Source organism: Passer montanus, unplaced genomic scaffold, assembly GCF_014805655.1.
Source record: "Passer montanus isolate IOZ18808 unplaced genomic scaffold, ASM1480565v1 scaffold120, whole genome shotgun sequence".
In the NCBI taxonomy this organism is placed as follows: domain Eukaryota; kingdom Metazoa; phylum Chordata; class Aves; order Passeriformes; family Passeridae; genus Passer; species Passer montanus.
Genome location: NW_024358723.1, coordinates 507,143 through 526,630, shown reverse-complemented (window position 1 = coordinate 526,630; position 19,488 = coordinate 507,143). Strand labels below are relative to the sequence as shown.

Below are 19,488 nucleotides of genomic sequence, written 5' to 3'. Positions count from 1 at the left end.
TCTAGAATTAATTAATCTGAATTTTTTTAATTCTCACCTTTCAAGAATGGGTTCATAATCCTAATCTTTCAAATCTAGAGTTATTTTATTTTGAGAAGTTTTTAGGCATCCCATTCCCTGGAACACGTGATGGCTTGGAGGCAGCACACTGAGTGCCAGCTGGGGAGGTTTAATTTGGATATTGGGAAAATTCCTTCGTGGAAACAGGGTTTGGCATGGGCACCGATGGAGTCCCCATCCCTGCATGATCTAGGGTGGTTTTCTTATCTTGTTCTTGCAGTTCTGGAATTATTTTACTCCTGCATTAATGCTGAAAACTTTGGAGTAATTTCATACTTGCGATTCTAGAATGAATTAATCTGAATTTTTAATTCTTACCATTCAAGAATGGGTTCATAATACTAATCTCTCAAATCTAGAATTATTTTATTCTGTAACTCTTAGAATTTTTTTCTTTCCATATTAGAATTATTTTATTTTATTCTTCCAATCCTAAAATAATTTTACCTTGTTCCTGCATTTCTGGAGGGATTTCTCACCTTTTGGTGTCATTGCAGAGTGCTTTTAACGTGCTGCTTTTCAGACCCAGTATTCGCTCATCCTTCAGGTTACTCCCGCGGCTCCGGGCTGGTTTCCGCGTGTTTTCCCTGCATTTCCAGCGGTTTTTTCCCTTTTTCCCAATCCCGAGGGATTGCTCTGCTCCTTCCCGCCCTCCCCTCACGCCTTGGCCCCGCCCCCTCCCGCCGCCGCCCAATCAGAGCGCGGTGCGGCGCCGGCGGCTGCGCGGCCCCCACCGCGCGGCGGAAGCGCCGAACAGTTGATTGACGTCTCCCCCGTCCAATACCGAGGCCGGGGTCGCCGCAGCGGCGGCCAATGGCGAGCGGCGACGTGTGCGCGCGGGGCGGCGGCGGCGCGCGCGCTGGCGCTCTGCGCCCTGGCGCTCTGGGGCACCGGCGGCGGCGGGCGGCGGCGGCAGCAGCAGCTACAGCAGCAGCAGCAGCGGGGCGGTCCCGGTAGCACCGGGGAGCCGCCGCGGGTCAGCGAGCTCCCGCCGCCGGTGCCGCGCCGCCCCGCCAACAACGCGTCGTCCGCCGTGGTGGCGGCGGCGGCGGAGGCGCTGTCCGAGAACGCGACGCTGAGTTACCGCTCGCTCGTGTACCGGCTGAACTTCGACCAGCCGGTGCGGAACGCCGGGCGCTTCCCGGCGCGGCCCGACGTGGTGCTCGTGGTGCAGGTGCACGACCGCGCCGAGCACCTGCGCCTGCTGCTCGAGTCGCTGCGGCGGGCGCCGGGCGTGGAGAACGTGCTGCTGGTGCTGAGCCACGACCTGTGGGCCGAGGAGCTGAACCGGCTGGCGGCCCGCGTGGACTTCTGCCCGGTGCTGCAGGTGTTCTTCCCGTTCAGCATCCAGCTGTACCCGCGCGAGTTCCCGGGGCACGACCCCCGCGACTGCCCGCGCGACGTGGGCAGGGCGGCGGCGCTGCGGCTGGGCTGCCTCAACGCCGAGTTCCCGGACTCGTTCGGGCACTACCGCGAGGCGCGCTTCGCGCAGACCAAGCACCACTGGTGGTGGAAGCTGCACTTCGTGTGGGAGCGCGTGCGGGCGCTGCGGCAGCACGCGGGGCCCGTGCTCTTCCTGGAGGAGGATCACTACCTGGCGCCCGACTTCTACCACGTCCTCAAGCGGCTCTGGGCGCTGCGGCAGACAGAGTGCCCCGAGTGCCAGCTCGTGTCGCTGGGCACCTACAGCCCCGTGCGGGGCGGCTTCGCCGGCCGCGCCGACAAGGTGGAGCTGAAGACGTGGAAGTCCACGGAGCACAACATGGGCATGGCCTTCGGCAGAGACACCTACCAGAAGCTCATCGAGTGCACGGATGCCTTCTGCACCTACGATGACTACAACTGGGACTGGACTCTGCAGCACTTGACTGTCTCGTGTCTTCCAAAGTTCTGGAAAGTGCTGGTCCCCGAAATCCCCAGGATTTTTCACACGGGGGACTGCGGCATGCACCACAAGAAATCGTGCAGACCGTCCACCCAGAGTGCCAAAATCGATTCTCTCTTGAACAGCAACCAACAGTACCTGTTTCCCGAGGCGATGAGCGTCAGTAAAAGGTACTCCATGGCTCCCCTGTCCCCTCACGTCAAGAACGGAGGCTGGGGGGACATCAGGGACCACGAGCTCTGCAAGAGCTACCGCCGACTCCAGTGAGGAGCCTCCTCGCGCCGCCTTTTCTCCTTGACTTGTCCCGTTGTGTCTCTGCCAGGCACACACGTGTATAAACAGCATTTATCAGTTGGTTTCTGCTTTAATATGAATAAACATTCTTGTTAAAGGTGTCCCAAAATAGTAATCTCTCATGTTTGGCAACCACGTTTTGGAAACGGGTGACGTGCTGCAGCCCCTACGCAAAAAGTGACCTGCTGCTGTGTTTGCTGGGAGGAGGAGGAGGAGGAGAACACTTTTAAGTGCATCTTTTTTGGTGCTTCAGAGCTCTGGTGGTGCCTGGGGTCCCACCCGGGGTCATCTCACACCCGAGTCCCGGTCCGGTTGCGCTGTGTCGATGAATATATGAAGGATGAAAAAAAAAAAAGAAAATAAATCTCATTGTTTTTACTACGATGTAGATAAATATATGATTTTTTTAGTTCTGCCAAAATAAAAATGCCGTTGTTTTGTAAGCCTAGAGAAGTTCTTGATTATCAGCAAAAAGATGATGTCACCTCGTGTTCCTAAAAAGTCAGGATGGGAAGGAGGGGGGAGTTTCTCTTCTTTAATCCTGAGGGCTGGACACGTGCCATCACTCCTTCTAGCAGTGTGCATTTAACTTCATTAAATTTTTAATGATACTCATTAATTGAGGCAGAAAAGAGTAGCAAATTGGTGGCACAACATCTCTTTTGTTTGGATTTTTTTTAAGAAGTTGTTTCAAATCAGCTGTGTGAAAACTGGGTGGTGGGAAGGGGCTGAGCTGGGGCCACAGAGCTGTCTGTGAACGCTCCAGCAGCTTCAGTGCCACCCCTCTGTGAACTCAGCTGTGCCAGAAGCACCCAGCAGCTTTTGTAGCGCACAGAAATATGTCAGACCAAAAAAAATGCTGCTTTTTGCTTTTTTCCAGGGGTTATTTAACCACAGTTTTGCAAGGTAATTGCTCCGTGTGCTGTTCCACTGGTCGGGGCTGCTGCTGAAGCTGTGCTGGTGCCTCACCCTTGGAGACCTGTCCCAAAAAGCTGCCAGGGTTAAGCTGAGCCCAGCCAAGCTCCAGCAGGATCGTGCCACCTGGGAGGGCAGGGCAGCGTCCTGGGCAGCTGTGGCTGCTGCTGAACTCTGAAACCACACACACAAACTGGTGTTTCACACAGAAATGTGACAGAGCAGCCCTGGAACGAGGCAAAATTAAAGCACCTCTCAAACAAAACCAGAAGTTGGTTCAGCAGCAGTGAGAAAGGGGAACAGGAAATTTATTATTAGATGTGTTCTCTTGGTTATTCTGCTTTAGGGAGGGGAGAAACGCTGAAACTCGAGGGAAACTGAGAAAAATAAATCTAAATCTGGCTAAAGAGAATCCATTTCACCAATTGTAAATACTTGAGAGCAGACATGCACCCAGAGGATGTTCTTGTGCAATGGAATTTGTTCAGCTGGGGGATATCTGGGTGCTGCAGATCTGAAGCACAGCACTGGGATGGAATACAGGGTATAAATGTTGATTATTTCTAGGAGACTAATTAGAACTTCTCCGGGTAATTAGAAATTTCATTTGATTGCTAAGAATCACTGCGAGTCTAATCCCGCAGTTATCACCAAATGAAAGGTTTGAAAAATGATGACTACTGCTCAATTCCCGAGGGAGCCATTAGACTGAGGATATATACAAATAATCCCTGAAACGTGGGAAGAGAATAAAAAAATTTATGTAAACAATAAAGATACATTTTTTTTTTCCAGGAGCTCAGAGTCACCTCCAACAGCAACTTTTCTTATAAGTAAAATTATTACCATGGATGCGATTAGAAAATTGTTAAACTGTTAAGAATGGAAAGTTGTGCTGTTGCACCACAGAACTCGTGGGTTCTGTGTCCTGCAGCAGCACGTGGAGGTCAGAACAGGCAGGGAACAAGAGAAGGAAATGGTGAAACACAGAGGCTAGTCGAGCTCGTAGAGCAGGGGGCTGTGGAAGCGCAGCGGGCAGCGCGCGCGGTGCTCGCGGAGGATCCGCACGCTGCCGTCCTCGGGGTTCACCTCCCGCAGAACGGGGGACCCTGCCCTGCTGCCCGGCCCCGGGGCTGCCCCCTGCTCCCCAGGCCCATCCCCACGGCCCTGCAGCCCTGCTGCTGCTCCCAGGCCCAGGGCTGTGCCTGCTGCTGCTGCAGCACTTTCTAAATCGGGCTGCGCTCGGCCGGATCCGCCGGGACTCGCTGAGCCGGTGGCAGGAGGTTCGTGCTGCAGACAATGGGGTGAGGCACAGCCTGCTCTTCCCCTTGCTGCGGCTGTGGGAGCTGGGCTGGCTCCTGCAGCAGCTCCCTCGGCTGCGGGACGCTTTGTTTCTGCCTTGGTTTCGGGGTTGTGGCTGTGGGCTCCCCCTGAGCTGCCAAGTGCTCCTTGTCCCTCACGTTCCTGTGGCTGTCAAGGAAATAAATGAATTATTTTGTAGCTGGAACAAACTGTGCACGCAAAGACACGAGAGATTTGTTTCTCCAACAGCTCAGCTCCACTGGGATAGTGGGAAGTGTCCCTGGAAGCCTGATTTGGAGCCTTAAGGTTCCAAATCAGGTTGTGATTCCAGGATTCTCCTTCCAGGATTCTCCTTCCAGAATCCAAGTGAGCGGGTGCTGAGGTTTGCCTGCTCTTGTCTGGTGTGTGGGAATGAGGGGCAGGGAGGTCCTTCTGCTTCCCCAGGGTTTCCTGCTTCCCCTTCCAGCCCCAGCCACTCACCACACCCAGCCTGGTCCCCAAATCCCCAAATCCCCAAATCCCAGCGGCCGCAGAACCAGCCAGGGGATCTCAGCTCTTGTTGCAAGGTTGGAGCCTTGCAGTTAGGGAAATTCCTGGCCTGTGGGGCTAATCTGGGAACTGCAGTTTGCCTCGGGAGAGGAGGAGCTGGGAGAGGTGCTGTCCAAAGAGCACTTGCCCCGTTTCACCATTTCTGGGAGTTTTGGCAAAGAACAGCTGGTCATTCATAGGTCCCTGTCAGTGCAGAGCCAGGAGCAGGCAGGATCTATCCAAGAGCAGCTGGATTCATGGAATCAGAGACAGAGTCTCCCTCTCACAGCCCCAAACCACAGGAAACTCAGGAAACTCCAGTGAGTCCTTTCCAAACGGGACAGCTCTCCCACAGAACAGGGTCATGGAATGCCCTGAGTTGGAAGGGACCCTCAGGAATCATCAGCTCTGTGCTGCAGATTGTATAAATGGGATGGGACTGCTGGGATATGGGTTTTGAGTTTTATTGTGGTATTACAGTCTTATTATATGGTTGAGATAATTGAAAGATGGTAATAGTTTACATCTGGTTAGTGGCAAAGATTTTTCTGTTACAGAGCATTTTAAAAACTTTCTAGCCAATAGCACATGAAACATATTTTTCTACAATCTTAAAATCCACCTTAACCAAATCTAAAACTCAAACTATTGTTTAATATCCTTACTTACTATACTATTATACCTTTTCTACTTTCAAACTTTACAACTACAACTACCTCTAAATTCTCTACTCTTTCTATTTTTAAAACCTACTTTCACAACTTTCTAAAAATCCTCTTACCTTTATTTCCCACAAACTCCAACTGCTGGCCCCACACAGGAGCAGGAATGGGATGATTTAAGCTATCTCAGCTGCCCTAAGGTTCCAGAAGGGACTCATCTGCTCTCCAACACTTAGAATTTCAATTTTTCATGTCCAGCCCACAGCAGCTGTGAGAGCTGAGCTGGATCCCCTATCTCTGGGAACTGCTCAGGCTCCAGCCCAGCTCCAGAGGTCGTGTGCTTCCTCTGAGCTCGCCTCCCAGTGACCCAGCTAAACATTAACCCAGCTGCAGTCTCCAGCCCATGGCCACAGCAGGACCTGCTGCTTTCTGCTTTTTATGCTCCCTTCTGGAAGAGTTTATTCTGAATTTTGGATGCAGTGCCTACCCAGAAATCCCAGTGAATGTGGGGGGTTTGCCTCACATTTTGCTCCTGACAAAATGAACATTTTGATTTCTTCATGTGTCCATCTATTTTGCCAGTTTAATCCCCTGGCAGATCCCAGAAACAGCCAGGCTTGTTCTGGACAGGGGAAGGAGAGACTGAGTGAGGCCTCAAACTACAAGGATTGAATTTGAGACCAGTGTTTAAGATTAATAGCCTCATGTTTAATTATCTACACAACAGGAACCCACCAAGTATTCCAATACATGGACTGAATAAAGATGAGGCAGGATTCTTCCCAGACAAAACCCTCTAGGATTTCTCTACCTGTACAAGGCTGAGTGGGTGAGCTATTCCTGAAAGGAAAAAACACTTTTTAAATGGCTGGATCACAGCTCTGCACCTTCCAAATGAAACAGAGGAGGTTTCAATCCTTTGGTCACATGAAATGGCACAAAGACAAGTTTTACTTCTGAAAAGTGACATTTCCAGTCCTGGGCTTTCCCTGCTTCCTCAGGACAAAACAGGAACCAAGCTGTTTCAGTGGGATTTGACAGGATCTTGCTGAAGAACATAAATCAGCCTGTGCTGCTGCTGGATCCTTACCTCCACCCTGATTTGAATTCTGTCCTCAGTAACATCCAGCACTTCAATTAATGGCTGGCTTTCCAGGGCTGATTGGGAGCAAGGGGAAGGGCAGAAAGCAGTGCCTAGAAATCCATCAACGTTCTCCTCACTGACAAACAATCTCTCCTAAAGAAAAAGACAGAAAACAGCAGGTTATGTTCTTTTTGTGCTACACTTCAGGGGTACTGGGGCTAAAAACTCACTGCAAAGAAAGCCAGGACAGCAATTCCCAAGTTTCACAGCACACTCAAGTCTTGACAGAGAAATTCTAAGCCAGACATTCAAAGAATGAGGTGAAATTAATTAAAACCAGTGCTCAGCTAATTTTGCTTGAAAGTGCAAATCTGCATCGTATCAAATAGAAAGGAAATATTATTTCTCTCTTTGGGTGGGTGACTAAAACATAGCGCAGACTCTCTCTGAAAAATGATCTGTACCAACCTCGTTCCACCTGTCTCAAGCCCAGGAAGGTGTCAGACTGCTGTGGGTTTGTGGCCTGGCTGTCTGCAGGGAAACACAAACACCTCCCTGGAGGGGCACTGCAGGATCTTCACTGCAGGATCAGATCTGGAACCCTCAGGGCTGGATGCATCCACACCCAGCACTGAGGCTGCTCCCATCTCCGTGCAGACAAACCAGTTGGAAAAAAAACCAAAAAAACAAAAAGGAGAGGTATCCACAGGCAGAGACACAGCCTGGGGTGTGTTTCCAGGCTGTCCATAAACAACCTGAAACGTGTTGCTACGGGTTTAGAGATTTAAATCAGTTACAGGTAATTAAAGGTCCTAAAATATATCCTGGAGGGGCTGTTTCATAGAACTGCAGAGCTCTCCCTGTCCTTGTGTTATTCACACATCATCTGTGCAGGCTGAGCGGAAGGACAGACAAAATAAAAATGGTCTGACCTGGAGCAGGGGTTTAGGTTCTGGGAATTACCTTCTTTATTTAATTGGAAATAACAGGGACAAGTTGCAAACCTTCCACATTAAGTCATACTTTTCAATTTCTCGGTCCAGTTCAACCTTCTTGTCAATCCAGTGAAAGTTAAATTCAATTATCACTGACATCTTGCAGACCAAGAAGCAAAAAGGCAATTCTGCACATTTTTGGCCCCCTGTGGATGGAGCCTTATGCACAGCCAGATGTCACATTGTGTCTGAGGTACAAAATTTAACTGTCATCTTGAAAAAAAAACCAAACCAGGACTGCAAAAATAAGCCAGAGTCCTATTTTTTCCACTAGTTAAATTAGAAATCACAATATGGAAAGTCATAACACACGTACTGTTGGTTTTCCAAGGCAGAGGATTGGATTCATTTTCTATCCAGAAAGATTAGAATCCAGGCAAAGAGCCAGCACTGGATGCTGGGATGGTTTGGGGAGAGATTAAAGTGCAGCAGAGCTGCCCTGACTGAAAACCCTCTCAGAACATCCCGCCTTCTTGCATTTCTGCATGCAAAGCCTAAAATTCTTATTCCCTCGTGCTGCATCCTCTCCTGCCTGCCAGAGAGGGATCTGCCAGAGCTTCGGGCTGTGGAAATGCTCTGCAGAGTTCAGAACAAGGCAGGGGCTGCAGAGACAAAATCTGTGCAGCACCACGAGCTCCTGAACCCCATCCTGGGGCAGCTCAGCATTCCCAGCTCTGCCCTGGGCTGCTTGGCCCACAGAGCACACACAGCTCAGCCTCCCTGCAGGGGATTTGGGATTTTGGTGCCCTGCCTGCACTTCCAAGGACAGCAAAGCACAACCCTCCTCACCCAGCTGAAAATGCAAGTCAGGAATCTCAGCATGGTTTGGTTGGAGGGGACCTCACAGCTCATCTCATTCCAACCCCTGCCATGGGATTTATTTCAGGACCTTTCATTACCTTCCACTAGACCAGGCTGCACCAAGTCCCATCCTACTTTTCCTCCATAAAATGAGGAAAATAACCTCTTTTCCCTCTGAAAATCTGCCTCTGTGGCTGTGTCAGGGACACCCTCCCTCTCCTCCTCGGAGCAATCAGGATTTGAAATCTGGCAACAAACGCTCTGAATCTTTCTGGAGAATTTCTTCCTGATTAAAAGCAAAAGAATTTGATTTCTTCACAGAAAATACAATTTAAAAACAAAAACTGAATGGGAGGTCTATTATCAGGAAAGGCTCTTCCCCAGAGGGTGCTGGCAGTGCCCAGGCTCCCCAGGGAATGGTGACATTCCCGAGGCTGACAGAGCTCCAGGAGCTGCCAGGATTGCCCAGGGTGGGGTTGTTGGGGTCTGGGCAGGGCCAGGAGCTGCCCTGGATGATCCCTGTGGGTCTCTTCCAGCTCAGAATATCCCACAATTCTGTGATTAATCAGTGCTTTAAATGAGGATAAAAAGCAACCCCTTGTGCTGCTGCTCCGTTAATTCTGACTCACTGCCCAAACCAATTTTTCCAAGTTTCATCCCAGCCCAACACTGAATTCCCAGAAGTATTTACCATGTTATCCCATCCCTACCCACGGCCTGCCATAAATCAAGGACCTGGGGTGTGTTTGTTATCAGGAAGGTGATTATCATTAGCCTGTTCCACCAGGCACTGTAACTCAGACTTTGCATTCACGGGGAGCACACACCGAGGCATTTATATTACTGCAGATGTTATCAGAGCACAGACCTTGGAAAAAAATGATTCAGGAATTTATTCTAAAGCCTGCTCTGCCTTCCAAGCCAGAGCAAACAGAGGACAACCATCTGCAGCTGATTTCAATGACCCTGTAAAATAATTCTTCAATTTCAGCCGTTTATTTTCTGGTATTTATGATGCTCTCTTAGCAACTTTGAATTTAATTTGTTTTTCCCTGCACACACTGTCATCTGCTGTTTGGTACACATTCATTTTTCCCATTTGTGACTAAACTGAGACCAAATTAACATCAACCTTAGCAGGGCTGACTGTGGTTTCTGGAACACTTCATCATTCAAACCCATCCTTGTGTCTCACAGCCGAGCTGCTCCCCTCCTGGCTCCCTCAGCACCCAAATGGGTTTATTCTGCTTTAATTCCTCCAAACTGAAGACACTTTCCATCCAGACTTACCTCCCACGCAGGCTGCAAGTTTGAAAAGCAGGACAGATTTCAAGCTTAAATTATTTTGGTGGCTCCTGTAATGAGAGGATCAGGGAATCTCAGGGATTTAAATCCCATCCAGCTCCAAGGCAGGGACCTTCCACTGTCCCAGGCTGCTCCAAACCCCATCCAAACTGGCCTTGGACACTTCCAGGGATGGGGCAGCCACAACCTCTCTCATCAAAACCCAACTGATGCCAATATGGGAAAGGACCTGGATTTCCTGACCTCTGCATTTGTGGGATCCCAGCACAAACCAGCTCTGAGAGCTGAGAATCTGAAGCTCAAAGTCTTGGTACCTGTAGTGAAATGAAAACTTTTCTGAGGTGCTCATGACTGTGAAGATGAAACAGCTCCAAAGAAGCTTTGATGAGCTTCATCAGCAGGTTAATAATGTTTCCTGACATAACTGTTTTGTGTAGTCATGGTATTCCCAAAATGCAGCTACCAATTAAAGACTGTTCAGAAATTAGTTTGTTTTATAGCAGAAGCAAACTAATTATGGTCCTTAATGTAGCTTGGGAAAGGGATTGCTTTGAAAAATGTGAAATAATAAGTTTGTTGTGTTCTCCTTCTTTGTCCTTCTCTGACCTCCCAAAAAACTTGCCAAGAGTCTTGAAATGCTGAGCACAGAATTAACTGAACCAAAAATAAACTGCTGGAGGATTACATTCAACAGCCCCAGTTTCCAGCAGCATCTTCTTAGAAGCAACCCCTGACTATTACAATAAGTCTTTATAGTAGCTTGGAAATTGAAAATTATAACTTCAAATAGCTTGGAAATGAGAGCAAAACAGCTCTCCAGGATGGATTTCTCCATGAAAGGTGGCAAAGGTTTGAAACATCCACGTCTGACACGTCCCAACACGGCTCTCAGGGCTCCATGCTTGGTTGACTTGCCAACCAAGGAACACTTTTATCCACAAGAGCTCAAATTCTGAGCTCAGAGAGGGCAAGGACAGCCCAGCATGGCCCAAGGGGGCACTTCCAGTCCTTGGGGAGATTTCCACATGGTCCCAGTGCCAGCAGCAACAGAGCTCTGCCACCTCCAGCTCCACACAAGTGACGTAGGGAAATGTAGATAGGAGATTGGGAACTGGGAATTCCTGGCTGGGAGGGTGGGCAGGGCCTGGCACAGGGTGCCCAGAGCAGCTGTGGCTGCCCCTGGATCCCTGGCAGTGCCCAAGGCCAGGCTGGATCAGCCCAGATCACCTCACCAGGCCCCAGCCTCTTCTAGGGGCACTCAATCATCCCAGAATCCCAGAATGGTTTGGGTTGGAAGGGAACTTAAATCCCACCCCGTGCCAGCCCTGCCATGGCAGGGACACCTCCCACTGTCCCAGGGTGTCCCAGTGTCCAGCCTGGCCTTGGGCACTGCCAGGGATCCAGGGGCAGCCCCAGCTGCTCTGGCAATTCCAGCCCAGCCAGCAATTCCCAGTTCCCAATCTCCCACCCATCCCTGCCCTCTGGCAGTGGGAGCCATTCCCTGGCTCCTGTCCCTCCATCCTTGTCCCCAGTCCCTCTGCAGCTCTCCTGGAGCCCCTTCAGGCCCTGCCAGGGGCTCTGAGCTCTCCCTGGAGCCTTCTCCTCTCCAGGGAACATTCCCAGCTCTCCCAGCCTGGCTCCAGAGCAGCTCCAGCCCTTGGAGCAGCTCCATGGCCTCTCTGGACTTGCTTCAACAGCTCCACATTTTTTTTACCCACTGCTTTCTGAAGGAAAAAGCAGCAGGAGCTTCCAAAGGGTCTCCTTCACCAGGCACTGGTGGCTGTGCCAAACAGAAAAATCACTCCCATGTAGAACATCCTGCATGGAGGCCTCAACACTCCCAGGAAAGTTAAACAAAACTTCCCTATCTCTGAGCAATTCCCATTTGGATCCCTCACACACAGCCTAACTCAGACCCAGCTCCAACCATGAACTCCTCAGGAATGTTCAATATAATCTTTTTCAGCCTGTAAATGTAGGGGAGGAAAAAAAAAAAGAAAAGAAAAAAGCAATGCATAGGAAAGCAGAGGAAATATTTCCTCTGTTTTCCTCTGCTCCCTGCTGCTCTCTGGAGCCCCGTGGGGGTTTATGTGAGTTAAATCCTAATATTCTCCACGAGATCTGACAGGGTCTTTTAGGAAAGGGATGGGCTGGCTGCAACTCCCTGCCCAGCCAGGGGTACCCAGGGGGAACTGCCCAGAGGAATGAGCACACATCCTCTGAACAAACCCACTGCAGGCCCCTGAGGAGGGCAGGAAGGGTGTGGATCGGCCCAGACGGGAATTCCTGCATGAAGCAGCCTTTTTCTAATCCCATGAAAATAACACACATGACCCCAGAAGTGCAGAATGAATTCCCTGCCAATTGTTTCACATGCTCCAAGAACTGAGCCCCCAAGTCTCAGCAGCTCAGTACACCCCCAGAAAACTGCTTTTTATTTCTCTTAGGAATCGAGCATTTAACCCCAGGAGGCCAAACATTCCAAGACATTCCAAGTGCTTTCCAAAGGCACAATTTTCATAATTGCCCAGCTCCAGCACTACCATAAACCAGGACACACTGGGACATGTTCTCAGAAGCCCTGCCTGGCAGGCTCACAAATTGTATTAATGGTTATTTAACTCCCAACAGTTCCTCCTCCATCATTTTCTCCGCAGGCTGTGTTGTCTGGAAATGAAGGGGAACTCTCTGATGCTGGAGTTTCCCAGGCCTGAATTCCCAGGATTTAAGCAAAAGGTGTAGAAGGTTATAGAGGGTGAAGTGCAATGAAGAGCAGTGGGGAGAGCACAGCCCATGGCTGGAATTTCGAGGCAAAGAGCAGAGATCCTAGCAGTGGGAAAATCAGGCAGCTTCTGCAGGTCAGGAGATCATTCCCTGGAAAAACAGGGCCTGGAGCAAGGCCTGAAGAAGGATCAGCACTGTGGTCTCTGCTGCAGCGACTGAGCACCAGTGCAGTGACAAAGGTGGCTTTTGAACCCCTGAAATATGTGACCCTAAGCTCACAACATTCAAAGTTATGGAATCTTTATTTTTATAGGATTTCTGGTCGCCATCACCAGTCATAGAATCAAGAGGATGGAAAGAGCTTCAAGATCATCCAGTCCAGCTGCAGTGTGGACATTCTGGTTTGGCCAAGGAGTGAAAGTCCAAGGAGGAGCAGGGCACTGCAAAGATTTCCTGAAAAGAGGCACTTGCTGGGGTGGGAATTCCAAGTGCTCGGCATCTATGGAAACTGAGCTCTAAATAGATCCTCTTCAGCACAGGGATTCAGCCACTGCTGACTGCAAAAGGAAAAGCAGCTCTTGAAGTTCTCTTGCAAGCATGGTGTTCTGAGGATGAGCTCAACTCGTTCTTCTACCAGCACGTGGATCAGAGCAGCTTCCAAGGAGGAATTGGCATTAATGGGAGTGATGGGGGCAGGCAGCCCCATGGCTTGGGACAAGGAGGAACAGCCACCATGGCATGGGACAACAAGGAACAGCCACCATGGCATGGGACAACGAGGAACAGCCACCATGCCATGGCACAACGAGGAACAGCCACCATGGCATGGGACAAGGAGGAACAGCCACCATGGCATGGCACAACGAGGAGGGACAGACTCTGAACTAACCCAGGGAGGAATAATCTGTTCCATGGAACACCACAGCAACCCTTGGCTTTCCCAGAATGGAGCAGAGCAGGAATTCCATAGCTGTTAAAAACACTGGACAGGGCCTGGAGCAACCTGGGACAGAGGAAGGTGTCCCTGTCCATGGAACTTGAGCACTAAGATCCCTCCCAACCCAAACCATTCCAGGATTCACTTTTGCAAGGCACCATCCTCTGGCAACACTGCTGTGAGAGAGGAGATGACCAACAAGCAGACTGGGAGGTGCAGGATAAAATTCCTGCTCCAGGATTGTAAGAAAAGATTCCTGCTCCAGGATAAGATTCCTGCTCAGGATGAAATTCCTGCTCCAGGGTAAAAGTCCTGCTCCAGGATAAGATTCCTGCTCCAGGATAAAATTCCTGCTCCAGGATTGTAAGAAAATATTCCTGCTCCAGGATAAGATGCCTGCTCCAGGATAAGATGCCTGCTCCAGGATAAGATGCCTGCTCCAGCATTGTAGGAAAAGATTCCTGCTCCAGGATAAAATTCCTGCTCCAGCATAAAATTCCTGCTCCAAGACTGTAAGAAAAGATTCCTACTCCTGGATAAAATTCCTGCTCCAGGATATGATTCCTGCTCCAGGATAAGATTCCTGCTGCAGGATATGATTCCTGCTCCACGGTAAAATTCCTGCTCCAGGACTGTAAGAAAATATTCCTGCTCCAGGATAAGATTCCTGCTCAGGATAAAATTCCTGCTCCAGGTTAAAAGTCCGGCTCCAGGGTAAAAGTCCTGCTCCAGGATAAGATCCTGCTCCAGGAGAAGATTCCTGCTCCAGGATAAGCCTGATCCAGCATAAAATTCCTGCTCCAGGGTAAAAGTACTGCTCCAGGATAAGATTCCTGCTCCAGGATAAGATGCCTGATCCAGCATAAAATTCCTGCTCCAGGGTAAAAGTACTGCTCCAGGATAAGATTCCTGCTCCAGGATAAGATGCCTGATCCAGCATAAAATTCCTGCTCCAGGGTAAAAGTACTGCTCCAGGATAAGATTCCTGCTCCAGGATTGTAAGAAAAGATTCCTACTCCTGGATAAAATTCCAGCTCCAGGATAAGATCCTGCTCGCCTCAGCCCCAAAGCTCCCTTCAGGCTCTCAGTGCTCTGCACTCTGCAGTGACTGATGTGACTCGTTCCAGGTCTCAGTGCAAGCACCACAGCTCTGATTTACAGAATGAGACTCAAGGCAGAAAAGCCCCCAAGGTGGCCTCAGACAAATTGAAGGAATCAACATAAGTAGAAGAAAAGCGACCAGGAACAAATGGTTAATGGCCAGAAGGCAGCAAGTAATAGTGGCTCTAATTAAATATTCATTTTTCTCCCTTCACTCTCAGCGAGTGCAGCTCTCAGGCACTTTGGGGAAATAGCACAGATTTTTAAAAAAGCAAACAGGACAAATGACTTCAGTTTATTTCTCCTGCTTCAATTTGCAGGCCCAGTGTCCAAAAGGACTGGAGGCCAGGAGAATCTCTTGGAGTCTGCTGTGGATGAATGGCCAGGAAGGTGATGACTAATGCCCAATCTCCTTCTCCTACTCCACCCAAAACATTTTGCAATTTATAATAAAATCAGCATATCCAAGGGGTTTTTGTAACCCACAAAGGCAAAAATCCCATTACTGGGTGGCCTTTTAAAACCTTTCAATCACAAAAATGCTCCTCCAGTTGCAATAACAAATCCACACACCAAACTTCCAACCACTAGTGCAGCCACCACCAAGTTCACCCCTAAGCCATGCTCTCCAGTGCCACATCCACAGGTTTTTCTGAGTGTTCCCAGGGATGGGGACTCCCTGGGCAGCCTCAGTACCTGCACAGAAAACAGGCAGGAGTTTACACAGTGGCTTTTCTGACGTGGCAGCAGCAGGCAGTGAACAGCAGCCCTGAGTGTTCTGTGGCCCCACGTGCACAGACTCGCAGGCTCCTGCTCCGGTAAAAGCAAAGGAAATGCTCTGCAAACAGCCCAGCGTGGGTGGTTCTCCATAAATTCATCATCTCTGATACTTCCCCGAAATGATCAGCTCCTCCTTCACAGGAATTGCTGCTGTAAGAGGTGTGTGGCTGCTAAATGGGAAACTCACCGTGGTCTCAGCTGCACAAACACTAATTGGATAAATATCTTTCAAAATCATGCACAGGTCATTTCTAGTTGGAGGGATGGAGCAATTAAACTGCTCCAAGCCAAGTCCATCCCAGTGGATGTGCTTGCAGCCTGCCAGCTTCCTGGACATGCAATCCCACTGCACGTGATCCAAACTGCAGAGGGTTTTATTGCTCTCAACTCCAGCCAAACTCCAAATCCCATGGCTAGAAGGTTGCACAAGAACTGTGCAGCTTTAATCCCTGCTCATGAGAAACTGTCTGCAAGTCTGAGCTCACAGAGGAAATGTGGCTCTCCACAAAACTTGTGTGAGTGATTCTGGACTGTGTCACAAGGTGGGCATCCCTTTGGGGACAGTGGATGCAGCCACCCCACCACGGGAACATCACTGCCCAACAACCCATAAAACCAGAAAATACTAATTAGGATCACATTCAGACAGAGCAGCTGATGATTTACTCCAGCAAAGCGGGACAGTTCACAGCTGCTGCTTGCTGTTCTGCTCTGGCTGAACTATGGGGGGGTTCCTGTGGCTGTAAATGGGAATTCTGTCCCAAAACACGGACACAGGGACACTCCCCTACACTTTATGACGGTGTGTGCACACGTGTGTAAGCCTGGTGTATCATAAACAGCTTTCTTTGTGTGAACAGCCTGCACGAGCCATTTACAGGCCCTTAAAAGTGAGCACCAAGGACATAGAGAACACAGGCACCGTTTTCATTCATCACCAGAACTTCCCTCAGAAACACCTTTGTACGGGAGGCAGAAGTCACTCCAATTCCAAGGGTGAAGCTGCCAGCTCCACGGCGTGACCTGGTACGAGACAGGTCACGGCGCTGCCACCCGGGAGCAGCTCCGGGAGGAAGCAGCGGCAGAGCCAGCACCCAGCAGCCACACCGGGCCCGGTGACACCGCAGCCGTGGCACCGTTACCTGCAGAGCGGAGGGCTCCGGGCCGAAGCTGAACTTGTCCCAGAGGCCGGTGCTGCCGGGGGCCTTGGCGAGCCGCAGCACGGCGTTGTGGGCCGAGACGCTGACGGCGCTCTCGGGGGACAGCAGCGCGCCGGGCAGCCGCAGGAACAGGCCGAAGGCCGCGCTGCCCGTGCGGAAGCGGAGGCTGTAGTGGCGGCCGCCCACGGCCCCGCGCAGGCTCTGCGGCTCGATGCCGGGCACCTGCAGCAGCAGCGTGAGGGACACCTCGTCCTGCCGGGCACGGAAGGGAGGGCAGGCGGCCATCTCGCTGGGCTGGCCCTCGGAGGGCATGGCCGGCTCCGGGCTGGCCGTGAGGGAAGCGGCACCGGAGCAGGGCAGGGCCGGGCCCCGGGGCTCGGGGAAGGGCCCGGAGCGGGGGTCAGTGGCTGGACCAGCGGGGGGCTCAGAGATGGGAGCAGTGGAAGGCTCAGAGATGGGATCAGCGGAAGGCTCAGCAGGGAAGTCAGAGGTTGGATCAGTGGTGGGTTCAGCAAGGGGTTCAGAGATGGGATCAGTAGCAGGTTCAGCAGAGGGTTCAGAGGTTGGATCAGTAGCGGGTTCAGAGGCTGGATCAGTGGAAGGTTCAGAGATGGGATCAGTGGAAGGTTCAGCAGGGAAGTCAGAGGTTGGATCAGTGGCGGGTTCAGCAAGGGGTTCAGAGATGGGATCAGTAGCAGGTTCAGCAGAGGGTTCAGAGGTTGGATCAGTGGTGGGTTCAGCAAGGGGGTCAGAGATGGGATCAGTAGCAGGTTCAGCAGAGGGTTCAGAGGTTGGATCAGTAGCGGGTTCAGAGGCTGGATCAGTGGAAGGTTCAGAGATGGGATCAGTGGAAGGTTCAGCAGGGAAGTCAGAGGTTGGATCAGTGGCAGATTCAGAGGCTGGATCAGTGACGGGTTCAGCAGGGGAGTCAGCAAAGGGTTCAGTGGCAGGTTCAGGGGGTTCAGAGGTTGGATCAGTGGTGGGGTCAGCAGGGGGTTCAGAAATGGGATGGACTCATCGTCCTCGGGCGGCTTCGGGGCGCCGCCGGGCAGCGGGGAGCGGATGACGGGCGCCTGCGGGACGCCCTTGTAGGAGACGCCTCGCAGGACGGCGGCGTTGTTGCGGTCCAGGCGCACCCCGCAGTGGCTCTCCACGGCCTCCAGCGCCGTGTCGCGGAGCAGGCGGCGGAAGCGGGCGCTGCGGGCGGCCAGGCGCAGCGCGGCGGGGTGGAACACCACGTCGTACAGGAGGCGGCGGCGGCCGGCGGGGCGCAGCTCCTCGCGGCCCGGGGCCAGGCTGTAGGGCAGCTCCCAGCGCTGCCCGCCGCGCTCGGCGCGGGCCCGCGGCTCGCCCACCAGCGGGTTGCTGCAGACATTGATGTAGCAGCGGCGGGAGCCCTCCTGGCTGGTGCGCAGCACGAAGCCCGGCGTCGGGTGCACGAAGCGCACCTCCACGCCGCGCTCCCGCTCCAGCGCCGCCACCTCCTCCTCGTACAGCCGGCGCTGCTCGGGGTCGGCGAGCTCGGCCGCGTACTCCGCGAACAGCGCGCGGAAGCGCTCGTCGCGGAAGGCGCGCTGGAGCCGCTCCGCCTCCTCGGCGCTGAGGTCCAGGTCGTGCAGCCGGCCTGCGCCCGCCATGGTCCCGGCACGGCTCGGCTCGGCCCGGCCGGGAGCGCTGCTGGGGGAGCGCCGGACAAGATGGCGGGCGTTGCTGTGGTGACGGCAAACAAGATGGCGGCGCCGGCGCGGTGGTTGCTATGGAGACGGCAAACAACATGGCGGGCGGCCCCTCAGGGCCGAGGCCTCTCCGGCCCGGCCTCGCCTTTTCCCTCCCCTCAGTGGCCTCCTGGCATCAGCAGGGATGGTTTTCCCCTGTCATTTCATCCCTCTGCAAAGTGTATGGTCCCTCTCCATGCCACAGCTCAGAGCTCCGCTGCCATCCCCTCACAGAGCAGTTTTAAATCCTCAGCTGACCCCGCTTCCCTCCCAGTCCTGCTGTCCCCTCAGAGCCCGTATCCCGCTGTCCCTCCTCGTTCCTGCTGTGAAAAACGAGGTTCACTTCCCTGGTAAAATTTAAGTCAAATAAAGGACAGTAGGATACAAAAATAAAGGTAACAGCTGGGTGCTTGGCATTCAGCCAGGAGCACACCTGCTATTTCAGAGAAACCCTTAACATACTTTTTCTATTGCATCAGCCTACTGCATATTCATAATTATGCATATTTAAACTTTTCCCAAACTAGCTTGCATGTTCTAAGAAGTGTTTAGCATCTGGTCCACCTTTCCAGAGCATGCACATTTCCTGCTGTGGTTTCAGTCCATTTTTATCACTTCAGTCTGCATTTTGGTCTATAATTTTACAGACAGTAGGTGTTGATAGCAGCAGGGGTCTTCATCACACATTCATGGGGTGTTATCCCAGCTGAGCAGGCAGTTCAGTTATCACAAGCATAAGTGTATCAGCTGTTTCCATACCATGTCTAAGTTTAGTTAACAGCAGAAATAAAAACTGTATAGCAAAGTTACTTTCACATTATACATATAGAATAATTTTTTTTTAGTATTTGTGAGAAGCCAGCATTACAGTCTGTACTTACAGCCCTGCCCTGGGCAGTGCCAGCACAGCAGGCTGTGGAACAGCCCCTGTGGCACACCTGGTGTGGGCTCTTTGGGGTACCCTGCTCTGCCCTCCGTGCCCACAAACACCCGGAGCAGCTTCTGCCTCAGTTTCACTCCTTCCCACTTTCCTCCACCGAGATTTCCTCCTCCCAGCCTTCTCCAGAAGTTCTACAGGATCGTGTCCTTGATTTTACCACTCCTTCTGTCTGCCTAACACCATCTGCAAACAGCTGCTGCAGCCATGGAACACCCACAGATGTTTCCCAAGCAAAATCCTACCCCCATTCCAGGCTCCTTGCAGATAACCAGCTATCCCAGTGCTCCTTATCTTTAATTC

The 19,488-nt window shown here is 51.7% G+C and overlaps 2 protein-coding genes across 2 annotated transcripts; one reads left to right on the top strand and one right to left on the bottom strand.

The window, feature by feature from the left end:
• Positions 1–129: 129 nt before the first annotated feature.
• MGAT2 (alpha-1,6-mannosyl-glycoprotein 2-beta-N-acetylglucosaminyltransferase) lies at positions 130–2,648 on the top strand. The gene is made up of 2 exons (XM_039698113.1): positions 130–208; positions 849–2,648. The coding sequence occupies exons 1-2, from the start codon at positions 130–132 to the stop codon at positions 2,210–2,212; spliced, it is 1,443 nt and encodes a 480-aa protein (XP_039554047.1). The 3' UTR covers positions 2,213–2,648.
• A 191-nt stretch (positions 2,649–2,839) lies between these two features.
• Positions 2,840–19,466, bottom strand: DNAAF2 (dynein axonemal assembly factor 2). The gene is made up of 4 exons (XM_039698112.1): positions 17,540–19,466; positions 16,516–17,432; positions 6,737–6,883; positions 2,840–4,624 (listed from the first exon to the last, which is right to left on the bottom strand). The coding sequence occupies exons 1-4, from the start codon at positions 18,168–18,170 to the stop codon at positions 4,148–4,150; spliced, it is 2,172 nt and encodes a 723-aa protein (XP_039554046.1). The 5' UTR covers positions 18,171–19,466; the 3' UTR covers positions 2,840–4,147.
• Between the last annotated feature and the right edge of the window lie 22 nt (positions 19,467–19,488).

Excerpts from the sequence above, each read along its gene's own strand:
- DNAAF2 (XM_039698112.1), bottom strand. The coding sequence starts at position 18,170 with ATGGCGGGCGCAGGCCGGCTGCACGACCTGGACCTCAGCGCCGAGGAG. Across the intron at positions 17,433-17,539 it reads CGAGGACGATGAGTCCATCC|CCTCTGAATCTGCCACTGAT; the intron begins CATTTCTGAACC and ends TCACTGATCCAG. Across the intron at positions 6,884-16,515 it reads CGGAGCCCTCCGCTCTGCAG|GAGAGATTGTTTGTCAGTGA; the intron begins GTAACGGTGCCA and ends CTTTTTCTTTAG.
- MGAT2 (XM_039698113.1), top strand. The coding sequence starts at position 130 with ATGGCTTGGAGGCAGCACACTGAGTGCCAGCTGGGGAGGTTTAATTTG. Across the intron at positions 209-848 it reads AATTCCTTCGTGGAAACAGG|GCCGGGGTCGCCGCAGCGGC; the intron begins GTTTGGCATGGG and ends TCCAATACCGAG.